The sequence below is a fragment of the Macadamia integrifolia genome, chromosome 3 (assembly GCF_013358625.1).
Source record: "Macadamia integrifolia cultivar HAES 741 chromosome 3, SCU_Mint_v3, whole genome shotgun sequence".
In the NCBI taxonomy this organism is placed as follows: Eukaryota; Viridiplantae; Streptophyta; class Magnoliopsida; order Proteales; family Proteaceae; genus Macadamia; species Macadamia integrifolia.
Window position 1 is genome coordinate 26,566,107 of NC_056559.1, and position 14,027 is coordinate 26,580,133.

At 38.8% G+C, this 14,027-nt stretch overlaps 2 protein-coding genes and 1 non-coding gene across 3 annotated transcripts; all 3 read left to right on the plus strand.

Moving 5' to 3' along the window:
* The first annotated feature begins 293 nt into the window (after nucleotides 1-293).
* Nucleotides 294-400, plus strand: LOC122075038. Its single transcript, XR_006139174.1, has one exon. It is a non-coding gene; the product is annotated as a small nucleolar RNA R71 (small nucleolar RNA).
* A 6,554-nt stretch (nucleotides 401-6,954) lies between these two features.
* LOC122074294 lies at nucleotides 6,955-8,341 on the plus strand. The gene is made up of 4 exons (XM_042639128.1): nucleotides 6,955-7,251; nucleotides 7,346-7,831; nucleotides 8,113-8,253; nucleotides 8,336-8,341. Exons 1-4 carry the CDS (start codon nucleotides 6,955-6,957, stop codon nucleotides 8,339-8,341), a joined length of 930 nt encoding a protein of 309 aa, XP_042495062.1.
* A 133-nt stretch (nucleotides 8,342-8,474) lies between these two features.
* On the plus strand, nucleotides 8,475-9,138 carry LOC122074944. The gene is made up of 2 exons (XM_042639936.1): nucleotides 8,475-8,536; nucleotides 8,615-9,138. The coding sequence occupies exons 1-2, from the start codon at nucleotides 8,476-8,478 to the stop codon at nucleotides 8,965-8,967; spliced, it is 414 nt and encodes a 137-aa protein (XP_042495870.1). The 5' UTR covers nucleotide 8,475; the 3' UTR covers nucleotides 8,968-9,138.
* Nucleotides 9,139-14,027: the final 4,889 nt, after the last annotated feature.

Sequence of the window (14,027 nt, forward strand, 5' to 3'; positions counted from 1 at the left end):
TGACTGATGATAGCTCTCTAGGAACAATAGCCTCAATCCTCTCGATTAAGCTATCCAAATGGGCTTCCTTGGCTGCTATCCCATCCATAAAATATTCTTTCCCTCATATGGTTCTTTAACTCTCTTGGGTTGATTCCCACTCACGGGTTTTGTCAGCTAAGTCAAGTAAGAATTCTCATGCCTTTCCTTCATCGGTAAAGGACGTGAATCCCTCAAGGCACATAGACTCTATCATTTGTTTAGTTGGGTAATCAATACCCTCATAAATTATTTGACATAAATGCCATAAGCCTAGGCCATGGTGAGGGCATTCTTGGAGTAGATCCTTGAATCTCTCTATAAGTTTGGAAAAGGACTCAATAGGCTTTTGCCTAAACTGAAGGATATCACTTCTAAGCTTATTGGTCTTATGAGTTGAGAAAAAAATTCTTAAGGAAGGCAACTGTGAACTGTTCCCATGAGGTTATGGAAGTTGTGGGTAACCCATACAACCACTTCTTAGCTTGGTCTTTCAATGCAAAAGTGATAAAACTAAGCTTAACAACATCATCAGAAAGCTGTTGGATCTTAATTAGAACACATACCTCTTTAAATTCCCCTAGAAATAGGTATGCATCCTCAGAGGTCAACCCATGGAAGTGGGGCAACATAGTGATGTATTGAGATTTGAGTTCTAAATTATTACCCTGGGCTTGTGGTAGAACTATGCAGGAAGGTTGGTCTGTTCTAGAGAGGTAGAACCTATCTTTTAGATACTTAGGTGGAGGGTTTTGCTGTTGGTCTCCCATATTGAAGGGTTTTAAAGAGAGCAAATGTATAGGGTCACTACTCGTTGGATCTCTTCTTTCTAACCGATTCTTAGTATTACGTACCCACCTACCACTCATGCAACAGAAAACTACCCACAACTAGAGTAAGACAAGCACAAAAGAATAGATAGCAAAAAAAATTTTTTGCGATTTTTGATATTTTTTTTTACTTTTTTTTGGCTTTTTGAGAGCTTACCAATAGGGATCTGGGGTTGCTCAGGTCAATTCCTAAGGTACTGCTACAGGACAAAACCTGTCTTTATCATACTGTGAGGCATGGCGACCTCCACTGATACAACTATTATTGTAAATTGATGTTCTCAGGAATTCAATAAAAGAAAAGAAAAAACAAAGCAAAGCAAACAAAGCACTCTGATTTACCAAAAGAAAGCGAAAAATAACATAGAAATGTCTCCTCAACAACGGTGCCAAAAACTTGTTTGAGATTTTAAAATGTAATCGCAAGCGTAGGATCAGTGTAGCTACGGGTCGAACACAGGGAGAGCAGCCACTTTATTTATTTATTTATTTATTTTGCTTCTTTTAATAATGTAAAAGTGAACCGAATAATGGTTGTGATCTAATTCTAATTATCGTCCTAAACATATGTATCTAAAATAACGTCCTAACCATTCGTCATCTAAGAATTTAAAGACGCAAGCCACACAATTAAAATTAAATAAATAAATAACTAAAAATAAACAACCCACGCAATTAAAAAAAAACAATAAAAGAAAAAAAATACTGAAATAAAAATAAAGTAAAAGAAAGGGGAAAAAGCTAGAGAGAGACTCACAAGTAGGTTTCTCTATTTAGCCTGAGGGATACATCATAATATGAGTTTCCCTACTTGACCAAAGAGTTACACTTACAAGGGTTACTCTACTTGGCTTTAAAGAAAGGGAGACAGTTAAAATAAAAGCAATAAATTGATGGTTCTATGGCTAGGAGGGGCAAAACCAACACATACACTAGCCATGAACCTTTGGGAAAAGGGATAGCAATAATGTAACGACTGAAATTAAAATCCTAAATTAAGAAAGAAAATGGTAGTCAGAAGAGAGAATGAGACGGGGAGAGAAGACTACTGAAGGAGCCTACTTACTTGAACTTCAACCCTTGAACTGAAAACTTGATCGATTTGAGATACTGCCAGTACTAAAAACCAGATCTAGAATAAACCAAATCTGAAATTTCTAGTACTAGAGAAAACAAATCTGAAGAAAAAAAAATTGAACTTGAAAGACATGCTTCATAGCTTGTTCTTGTCACCTATAACTAAGCCTAGAACTAGAACTTAAAAATTACAACTTCAATTGCTTACACAATAAAAATAAAAGACTGAATCAAAAATAAGAGTGCTTGCATTAATTGAATAAAAAGAACTTACAAAATTGTTTAACGCATAAACCTAGAACTAGAGCTAGAGAAAGAGAAAACTAAAGAAAGAGATAGAGCAACAAAAAAAAAACCCTCTAGAAAAGGAATGAAGTGTCTCCTCCCCTCGTGTTAATTCTATTATATAGAGAATGGGGGAGGGAAGCTAAAGATTTTAGCTTCTAAAAAAACAAATTATCTAGTTGATGAGGTGGAGGAGAGAGAAGATAAAGAATTGTAGGAAGTAGGGAATCTCCAACGATTTTGCTTCATTTTTCCTTCTTTTTTTTTCTCTCTCTTCTTCAAACGTGGGCAGCATCTTGAATCATTTTTTTAAATTAATATTTTCCTTTTTTTTTCCTTTCCTATTTTTCTCCCTTTTTTCTATTTTTCTCTTTATTTCCTTATTTTTTTCTATTTTTATCTTTATTTCCTTATTTCTCACTCCTCTTGCATAAGAAACCCTTTGGCCGACCTCTTTTGAGTGATGAGTAGGAAAGAGAAAATTTTTTAAAATAAAAACCTCAACAAAATGGCAGATAAGAGGTTCGAACTTGAGACCTCCTAATAAGCAAGAGATTTTGCACACCACAACTCACCAACTACGCTAGGTAGTTGTTACCAAAAATGAATCTTCAATCACTTAAGGATGTGGTCCATCAATCCTTGTTGGTATTTAGAATATTTTTTGTACCTATGGGACAACTGCAAACGGGCTGGTTTTGCATCTCGGTTCAGTTTTGATCCATTATTCTTTTTCTGGCTTGAAAAGAATAATCACTTGTACGGGTGACCAAACGAATATGTACTTTTAATTGAACACGTCCATCTTACTCAGAATTTTGGCCTCTTTGTAACCATGAAAAGAAATAGAACCTCTTTATGTGTAAAATTAGAGATATAGTGCCCGATAGTCCTTAAGGCCTTGAAAATATAAAACCTGCAAAAAGAGAATAAAACCCAAGGTAGCTCCAATCTAAATATGTAAAATGCCTATTTTACTACCCTAGATTTCACACATAAATGTGCTCATCAAGGCACCATACTAGTATTCGGGCGGAAAGATGTGGTCCCCGATCCACCAGCTGGTCAGGTTATATAACCTGATGATCTGTACGGTTGCTAATATGATGGACCATAATTATATGGCCGGCAAAAGCTCTTACTCGGGTTGCCCAAATCCGCATAAGGGTTAGACCTCTTCCAAAGCCCTGATGTAGTGGAAAACTCTCCTTTCTGCTTGTCCTCCATTGTCTTGGCCTTCTGTACTATCTGGGCATAATTTGTCAAATTCATAGCCCCCAATACTAAACCAATAGATACCCTTAATCCCTTTAAAAACTTCATAGCCTTTTCCTCAGCTGATTTCATGTGTGGAGGAGCAAAATAAAATAAGTCCTCAAATTCTTGTCGGTACTCAAGGATGAACTTGTTCCCCTAAGTCAATGCTATGAACTCTGTTTCCTTTCGGTCTCTGAAGCTATTGGGGTAGTAGTTTGATAAAAACAATTCCTTGAATTGTTCCCAAGTTGGTTCTGGGTGGGTTTCCGTAAAGATGAGCTTGGAAGCTCTCCACCATGAGTTGGCTTCATTCTTTATCTACAAGCCTACACAGATGAGTTTTTGAGCCTCTTTGCATTCCACTACTTCAAATATTTTCTCCATCTCTTGGATCCATCGATCCGGCTTTAAGGGATCATTACCCACCTTAGTGAACATAGGTGGCAAGTGCTTCTTAAAAAATTCAACCGCCTTTGCAGTAGTAGTTGCCAGTGGGTATTAAGGTGGATAAGCCAGATGGTATGGATACAATGGTGGCATCATATATGGAAGAGTGCCAAACGGTGGGAACCATGGTGTCACCATGGGAGGTGTGCTTCTTGGTGGGTCTGGTGGTGGTACCCTAAGAGGTGTACCCCCCGGTTGAGCTCACGTACCTGGCACAACAGGCGGATCTTAGGGAAAGGTCACCACACGGGGATGCTGACCCATCTACATAGGGTTCAACTGTTGATGCGCAACATTCATGAAAAGTTTGTTGTTGCTGGAGTTGCTTCTGAAATGTTTGTTGCGACTATTGAATAAGAGCCGCAAAATTATTTGAAGTGATAATGGGAGGAGAATCCAGGATTTTGATTATAGGTGGGTCCTTAATATCTCTTCCTGCCTAGGGCCCACCCAGGTCGTGGGTGTGGTGACCATCCTGCGGATCAAGGCCCTCGAGGATTTGGTGGTCATCTGACAAAACGGGGACCATGAGGGGTTCCTTAGGATCTAGTGTGTACCATGATGCCTTGTACCCGAATTACATCAAAGTTAGGCATTGATTAAGTGCCACAATTATCACGTGTATGCACGAAATTAAATGCACATCATGTCACATATCACATTATCACACCGCATTCCATCATCGTAGTATGCATCCACAATGTTAACCGCTATTATAGAAATCACCACACATGACAATGCACCTATATCTCTTGCACAAATGCTTACAATTCATACAAATTTAGGGTCTACTAGGCATGGGGAACAACATATTCAATTTTTGGGTATTTTGGCCCCAAAATCCGACACCGGTGGGTAATACCAGTGGGTGGGCTGGATTCAGGACCCACCAGTTGCAAGCATGGCTCTGTTAAGAGGGTTTTCTTGCCCTCATTTCTCTCACTCTTTATTCCTCTCACTCTCTACTCCTCTCAAGGGCATTTGACGCATCAACGAAAGGGTTGGGAAGCTCTTACATTTTGACCAAATTGTTCAATCATCAACCTCAAAACTTCAAGTAAGTGTTATTCTCCTCATTTTTCTCTTTTAAACTATGGAATTTCGGTTGTTCTTGACCTATATCCTTTAAAATTCATTTTTCTTTTAATTCTTCCCAACTAGAACGAATGTAGCATGAGAGTATGTCATTTGTCCATGATTCTCTTCTTCAATCACCACATTTATCAATTTCATGAGTTGCATAACCCCTTTTTCTCCCCAAATTTTGTTGTTTTAGGGTTTTCATGTTCTCCCTCTCTTCCCTTGCCCAATGTATGAACATAAATAGGTTTAGTCACTCACATTTGGTTGCATTATAGTGGTGAGAGCCTAGTTAGTTAATTCGCGTTTTAAACGCCGAACCGTTTTTTTGACGTTTTAAACGCCGTTTGCCGAACTGTTCACAGAAATCCGGTAAAAAACGGGAACGGGCATATTTAAAGTTTCAAACGCGTTTCAAACGCGTTTCAAACGCGTATCCATTTTTTTACTATAAAAAAAATGGATATTAAAAAATAATTAAAATTTCACTCTCGGCCGTTCGATTTCGGCCCATTCCCAAATCAAAATCCATCATTTCAATTAAAACTTCAACCCTAACTCTCACTTCCTCTCTTCTTCTCTACCACCGACGGACGACTAACGGCTAGTCATCAGAGAGTTGTCATCGGTTTCTCGTGAACACGGTGCTACCGGAGTTGTCTATGTCTCTACGATCCACGACGACGACGGCGGCCAGTGGAAACACTTGTGAGAACTGGACAACTGGACGACGACGACGACGGATGACGAACGACTGGAAGACTGGAGACTGGACGACGACGACGACGGACGACTGAACTACTGGGGTACTGGACTCGAGCTTAACTTCACCTCACTACGGCAGGCGACGGACGACTGAACGACTGGAGTACTGGACTCGAGCAGCTCGACTTCACCTCACTACGGCCGACCACGGACGACGGACGACAGACTACGGACTACGGAAGACGGACGACGAACGACGGACGCCTGACGACGAACGACGAAGGACGAGCTCAAACACCGGATTCGACTTCACCCCTGTTTCTATTATTGCAGAAAGAGGTTTTTGATTTTTTTTCCTTTTTGATTTCTTTATATTTTGTGATCTGCTTAAATGAGCCATACATAGATATAATCCTCATGCTGGAGACCACAAGCTTATTCATGCAATGCACTCCAAGCTCTTGTTTAACATACTACACATGAAAGGGAAAATAAGCATATCCTTCTATCAGGTTTTCCACAATATTCACCTTTAGTGAGCAACAATTCTAAAAATCTATAAGATCAACCCTACTTGGTCCGTAAAACCCAATGCTCATATGATTCTGACTAATGTGAATAATTGGATTTTTTTTTTCTTATCCATCACTTCTGCAACAGGAATGCATCACCAAGGAGCAATTCTTGGACACTATACCCCCATACCTTTTACCCCCTATTGTAGAGATTTTCCCATTTTGATTTGCACAAGTGCCACTAACATTGGTTGTCGGCTTATAGGTAGATATATCCAGACTTTGATTTCACCTTCATGATTGCTTTTTCTTTTTTCTTTTTTTTTTAAGGTGCAACATGTGGCTGTTTGGATCAAGAAGGATCTTGCAGAAATTTCAAGAAGCTTCCATACAAACTGGCATCTGCTGCATCATTGGGTTGATTATCATTAACCCTTGTTTTTTTATACGGATCCGATAGACCATACATAGCTTCCAGCCCCTTGTGATTTAGCATCTTCTTTTTATTTTTTTCTGGGTTATATAGGAGAAAAGGTTTCTCTCTGTTCAATTGCAGAAATTATTTGGTAAATTAGAATCACTTTGTTCCACAATTTAGTATACTTTGTTAAAATATGAATGAATATTTGATTGTTAATCGTTAATTCTTTATTCTCAATTCTCATATGTACTCATCATATATATTAAATTTGAATAAATATTTGATTGCATATTATGTAGGTACTTGATATTACTGAAAAATGGTTAGAAAAAAGGACAAGTTTTGGGAACATGTACAACAACTTGGGCCGAGCCATTTTAAATGCAATTATTGTGAACTTGACTACTCTGGTAGTGTTACTCGAGTGAAAGCTCATTTGGCTTGCTTGACTGGCCATGATGTTCAAATTTGTACAAAAGTCCCTGATCATGTTCAAGCTGAAGCCAGTGTAGAAATGAATTTGAGTGCATCTAAAAAGAAAAGGACGAATGAGACCCTAGAAAGTGGAATTGGCTCCACAAGTTCTCTTGGTAGGAGCATTCATCAAACCACAATGGTAGAGTTGGCTGCTAAACAAGACAAGAAGTCATTAGAAAAGATGATAGGAGAATTTTTTTGTTAAGAATAACATTTCTTTCAATGTTATTCAGACAGAATCTTTTATTCAAATGATGAAAGGTGCTTGTGCCTATGGTCAGGGTTTTGTTATTCCTAGTTACTCTACTCTTCGTACCCGTTTGATTCCTGAAGCTAAGGTAGAGATCATGGAATATGTGAGCAACATAAAGTCAACATGGGGTGGCACAGGTTGCACAATAATGTCTGATTCTTGGACTGACCTAAAGAAGAGGTCTTGGGTCAATGTGATAGCTCATTCTCCTGGTGGGGCTGTATTCCTGAAGTGTATTGATTGTGGTTCAAATAGTATTACTGCTGGATATCTTTTTAGAGAAATATCTAATGTTATTGAAATGCTTGGATCACAACATGTTGTGCAATTTATTTCAGATAATGGTGCTAACTATAATTGTTGTGGTGATATGTTGATTGGAAAATGGTCTCACATGTATCGGACAAATTGTGCTGCACATGGGATTAATTTGCTTTTAAAGGATATCCATAAGCATGTTAGATGGGTGAGAAAATTATTGATGATGGTAAACATGTAGTGGATTATATGCACAAGCACACATCTATTATAGCCTTGATGAGGGAATTCACAAATGCCAAAGAGATTAAGCAGCCTTGCAAGATAAGGTTTGCTACTAATTTTTTAATGCTCCAATCTCTTATTGTAGTTGAGAATGAGTTAAGGCTATTGGTTGCATCATCTGAATGGAGAGGCTTCCATTGCAATAGAGTTGAAATAGCATTAAAGACTGTCAGGATAATTCAATCTGATATATTCTGGGAACAGGCAAAGGAGGTTATTGCTTTTATGGATCCTCTCATTAGGATTCTTCGCCTTGTTGATTCAGATGGTTCCACTGCATGTTACTTGTATGAAGCAACTGTTAGGGCAAAAGAAAAATTGAGAAAGTTAAAGGAGAGTGATGGAGTAAAGTACTTTACCATATTGGATTTGTTTGATACAAGGGTGGAAAAGAATATAATTCATCCTGTTCATGTGCTTGCTGCAGCTTTAAATCCTAATAATTTGTTTGATGGTGGACTTTTTATTGAGACAAATACAGTTGTGCAAGCTCAAGAATGTATTGTGGCAACCATGGTTCCTCAAGAAGATCATAAGCAATTCACTGCAGAAATGGTTGAATATCGAATGAGGAACCCAAATTTGTTCAATATCACAGGAAAGTCTTTAATGAAAACTAACCATCCAAGTAAGTCTGTTAGTTAATTAAGTTTATATTTCTATTTGTATATCATCCTTATATGTGTTTACTTGTGTTAATTTGTAGGGATTTGGTGGGAATATATGGGTGGTTGTCTTCCTGTGGTTCAGAAGGTTGCTTGCAGAATCTTAAGCCAACCTTGTAGTTCCTCTCCTTGCGAGAGGAATTGGAGTGCTTGGGACGCTGCACAAACAAAGAAGAGGAACAGGTTAACTCCAGAAATGTTAGAAGATTTGGTATACATTAGAATGAATTCTTTGATGAAGGAGAAGTATGAAAGCCGAGCAATTCAGGATACAAAACCTATTGACCTAGAGAAACTTGGTGATTTGCCTGATGTAAACATTGAGTTGGAGACAGAGAGACTTGAAGAGACATATGTTGAACCTATTCATGATCAACCTAATTCTATATTATGATACACTTGTGCTTTTTTTTTTAATGAAATGGGATGATGTAATTTGGATGATACATTTTGGATTATGTAGTTTGGATGATGATTTTGGATATTTAAATGATGTATTTTGGATATTTGAATGGTGTATTTTGGATCTTATATTAATCTTTGGATGGATATATTTTTGATGTTATTTCATGACATAATAGGTTTAGAATTTGAATTGAAATATGGATATTATCTATATTTATTTTGATTGTTATTCAGGTATTTAGAGAATTATTATGTCAATTTATGTCTATATATTGTCGTTTTTTTTACACCGTATTATTTAAATATAAACGTTTAAAACACGTACCGTCTGTTTTTTATTTTTTTCCCATTTTTTTCGTATTTGACCGTATTTTTGACCGTCCCGTTAACGTTTTGATCCGTTTAAAACATGCCCGTACCGAACAATGTTTTTTTACCATTCCCGTTTTAACTAACAGAGGGTGAGAGTGACACATTGCATGTATGCTCACCCATCACTTCTTGGCAAGGAATTTCACTATTCCTAGGTTAGGGTTTATGAGAAAATTGGGGATTTTTCGTTGTTTTGACTTTCATAGGACTAAGATATGTGAAATTGTATGCATTTGAACCTTCTTTTACACACTATTGTTGAATTCCCCTCAATGCTATAGATGTTCATGGATTATGCTCTTCCCTATGAAATTTTCCTTTTGTTTTTTTTTTTTTTTTTTTTTTTTTTCCTTCTCTTGGAAATCTGTCTAATACCTTGGGTTGATGTTAGCTTGAGCATTTGCTTGAGTCTATCTTTTAAATAAAATGCTCTCACTCCTTGGCTTTTATTTGTGTAATGTGCATTCAAAATCATGAGACCTTGATATTCACTTGATCACTACACTATACTTGTCAACTTATCATTCATATATGGGCACATTATGACAATGGCATTAGCACTTTAGTGGTTTTCCCTCCTTATTCATCATCCAATACACATTACCCCCTACAAAGTACTTAGCAGGAGTGCCATGTTGGATCGTTGTCATTTTTACCATTTTTCCACCTCTTATGGTCCTATTTGTATTGATTCTTCTTTTATCCCCTGCTTAATTTAATTCCTCTTGAAATCTTTGATGGTTTCTTATGTCTTTCATGTGGACTTTGCAGAATGTCATATTGTAAGGATAAGAAAGCCGCTGACCCCATCACGGAGCAGAAATGCTCCAAGTCAAATGAGGAAGAGTACAGCTTCAAGCTCTTCTACAAGAAGGGCTCATCCGAGGAGAAATGCACCAATAGACCCCAAAGATTATGACAGGCATGTTTTCTAGAGTCTAGAGGTAGCTGTGTCTTGGTCCACATTCTCCTTAAAGCCCGTACTTATAGAGAAATCTTTGGTAATGGAGTACTTCTCTAGGGCCCGATTGTTAGAGAAGTTGGGTTAATAGTTTATGCTTTCTATCGACTCAGCTTGCTACCCCGATCTTGTCCGGATGTTCTACTACAACCTCGAGGTCTCCTATGATGGTAGAGTATACTCCTTCACTAGTCGAGTGAAGGGACGAGACATCCAAGTTTCCATTAAACTATTAACGGAGATTCTGGGCATTTCCATGGAGGGTAACTGGTATTACTGTCCTCCTAGGGGTAAGGCTTGGGGTCCCTTCATGGACCAGGAGTTATAGAGCCATATCTACCAGAACATCTGTGGCAGCACGGTACACCCCGAGTCTGAGACTCCGTATATTCCAGATGTATTGGTTTTCAGCCGCATGCTCCAGTTTAACTTGCTCCTTAGAGCCGGTCACAGAAACCAGGTGAACTTCATAGGGGCATACATGGCTTACTGTATCTACATGGCCCCAGAGGATGCTTCTCGCATATGTCTTCCTTTCGTCAAAATGATGACTATGGAGTACCACACCGCACATCCCTTCGATGGTAACTTCCCTTATGCCCGGTCTTCGACGAAGATATATCAGTATTTCCATGTGGATCTAAGGGGTGAGAAGGAAAAGTTCCCCTTGGATAAGTTTACTCGAGGGAACTTACATAAGATGGATTTGAATGGTGTAATGGAAGTTGATCAGGAGGAAGTGGCTCGAGAGGAAGATGATGAGGAAGATGACGAGGAGGATGATGATTATGTTCCTACAGTGGATAACGAAGAAGCAATGGAGGCTGAGGATCCCTTTGGTGTAGCACCACCTCCTCCAGGGGGGTTTGATTTTCAAGGTATGATGGACCAATTAGAGGCACTTCAGGTGGGTCAACAATAGATCTTGAAGAATCAAAAGGAGGGTACTGCTCGTGAGAGAGCACTTCAGTAGACCCAAGTAAGTATGGAGATAGATCTCAAGGGCCTATCTGAAGACGTGGATTCAGCCTCCATGAAGATGGTAGCGAGCCTTCCATAGCTTTAAAAGGAGGTGGAACTGGTGAACCGTTGCTTCAATTATTATGATCGTCACCTCAACATCAACTCTAGGTCCTGGGAGGCAGAAGTCATAGACTTAGGTGATGATTGATAGTATAGTGAGTCAGGATGATTTTTATGTGATCTTGTTTAGGGAACTTCTCTTTTATTCTATTCTTCTTATTCTTTCCTTCCCTTTTGTCTTTAAACTATTGTACTCTCCTTTTTGCATATGCAACATGATGCGTATTTTGGCTTTTATCTCATTTCAGCTTTTATGTGTAAATCTTTTATATTTACCTAACCCTAAATCCTATTATAGATTCTACAGGGTTCGAACTTGCAAGTTGTGAGTGATTAGAACATCGTGCTCTGATACCACCGTTATCATGCCCCATTCATATAAAATCAGAATAGTGATCGGGTTACTTCTGGATAACCCAAAAATCACCAGGATCATCTGATGCAGTAACCCACACACAGCATGCAACATATGATATAAAAATATAATTAAATAATTCAATGAGAGACTCATCATATATATACCTGTAAATTTTCCACTTACTCTTAATACCCAAATTGTTATACATAATATATATACATGTGGGCCCACAGATATGATAATTACACAAGAGATAACTATTGAATATCTAAAGTACAAAAAGGGGAACACATCAAAAGAATCAAAATGAAAGTTATGTTTGGTAACTGCTACTGTTGCCCCACAACGTAGCCCTCGCACGTGCACTTGGCACTATACCCAAACCCCTCCGGAACCCACCAATCTCTCATTAGAAACTCATTTGTAGGCCCTAGCTCTTTTTCCTCTATAGGGAAACCTATAAAATCATCTAAAAATGTGTATACATAAGGGGTGAGCTCACTAACTCAGTAAATGGAAAGAAAGATGCAAACAAACAATCGCATTTCAAATAATCTTATATGCATGAAATTCATTTTAGGCCTATCCACCTAGACAACAATGCTAAGTCGTAGGTTACATGCTACTCACAACCATAGTGTATGTATGCCCCAAGTATGAGACACGTTCTCCATCCCATGATACACTCATAGGGTTATCAGAGAGGGCCAGCTATAAGTACTTGAAAAAGTAAATCGTGGTCGAACCACAACAGAAATGTAAATTGTGGCCGAACCACAACATAAAAGTAAATTGTGACCGAGCCACAGCAGAAAATAAATGCAGTATGCTCAGCCATCTGAATATATCACCAAGGTTTTCAACTATCCTAACAATCAATTAGGCATACTTCTAATCACCACGACGGTCCGTGATTGACATTTTTCCCCATTGATAACCCAACACCTAAACCCCTATTGGGAAGGGTCGTAACACGAGGGAATGTTAACCTAAACCGCATGCACCTATATGAGATAGTATGACTACATAGTGCTTCTGTGTCCCATTCCATGATGCACCAATGCATTCATTTTTAAGCCGACTACGGCGTCTAATCTAGTAATTCATCACATGTCCAACTAATCATCATCATCCAACGATCGAATAATATATGCTCATAAGTCAAAGTAAGTAACAAGTATTTGGGAATTTAAAGATACAACATAACAATTTATAAATGCATCTAGCAGTAGACAAAACATATGCATGAAAATGGCATTCATAAATGGCAAGATAATGTATCAAATGAAAATAATGCAATAAACACTCTAAAATAAAATCAACGTCATCTCCCCACTTACCTATTCACATACGAGAATATGCACACACGGTACGAGTAAGATCCGATGTGCGAAGACGAGAGTCTCGAAACCTAACATAGAAAGGAAGCTTAGAATGTGTCTGTCTTAGGACCACAAAACAATGAAAGACATGGTCAAGACACGTTTAATCACGCAAAGGAGGTTGTCGATGAATTCGGGCTCGAACAGAGTTCATTGGATGACAGGTGGGTCATACAGGTGGGTAGGGGAACCCACCTGTGCAAGCTACCCAAGCAGACAACAGTCAGACCCATACCAATGGGTGCTACCGGTGGGTCTAGGTACTCATCGGTCCTACCCTCTAGTAGGACCCCAAGGCTCACCCAAGACTAGTGGGTGCTATATACCCACTGGTCCTACCAGTCGGTAGGACCCCGGAGCCCAGCCAAGACTGGTAGGTTATATCAGTGGGTACGCCGGTAGGCTCTGAAGCCCAGGTAAGACTGGGGGGTCACACTGGTGGGTCTGGCTACCTGCCAGTGCTACCCACCAGTGTCTGGCGGGTTTTTTTATCCTACTTCTTTTCCTCTTTTAACCTTTTGGGGATCCAAGGGGGTTGTTTCTATCACATTTCCCACACATTTAAAGCTTCATCCACATGAATACAACTTAGATCTAAGTTCAAATCAAGATTTTGGGAACAAATCATACCTTTAGCTCAAGAAACCCTAAAACCTAAGATCCTTCCCCCAACTCCAAATATCTCAAAAATGCTTTCAGATCTTGGTTGCCCCTCCTTTAAAACCTACAAAGAATCACATAGAGTCCCTCTTAACTCTTGATTTGACCACATAAGAGGGTTTCACCAAATTCAAGGGGCTATGGCACTTACCTATCTCAATTTGTAGATCTCAAGGTGCCGATCACTTTTTCGGTGTCAAAATGGCAAGGTACGGCTTCAGCAACAAGGGGAA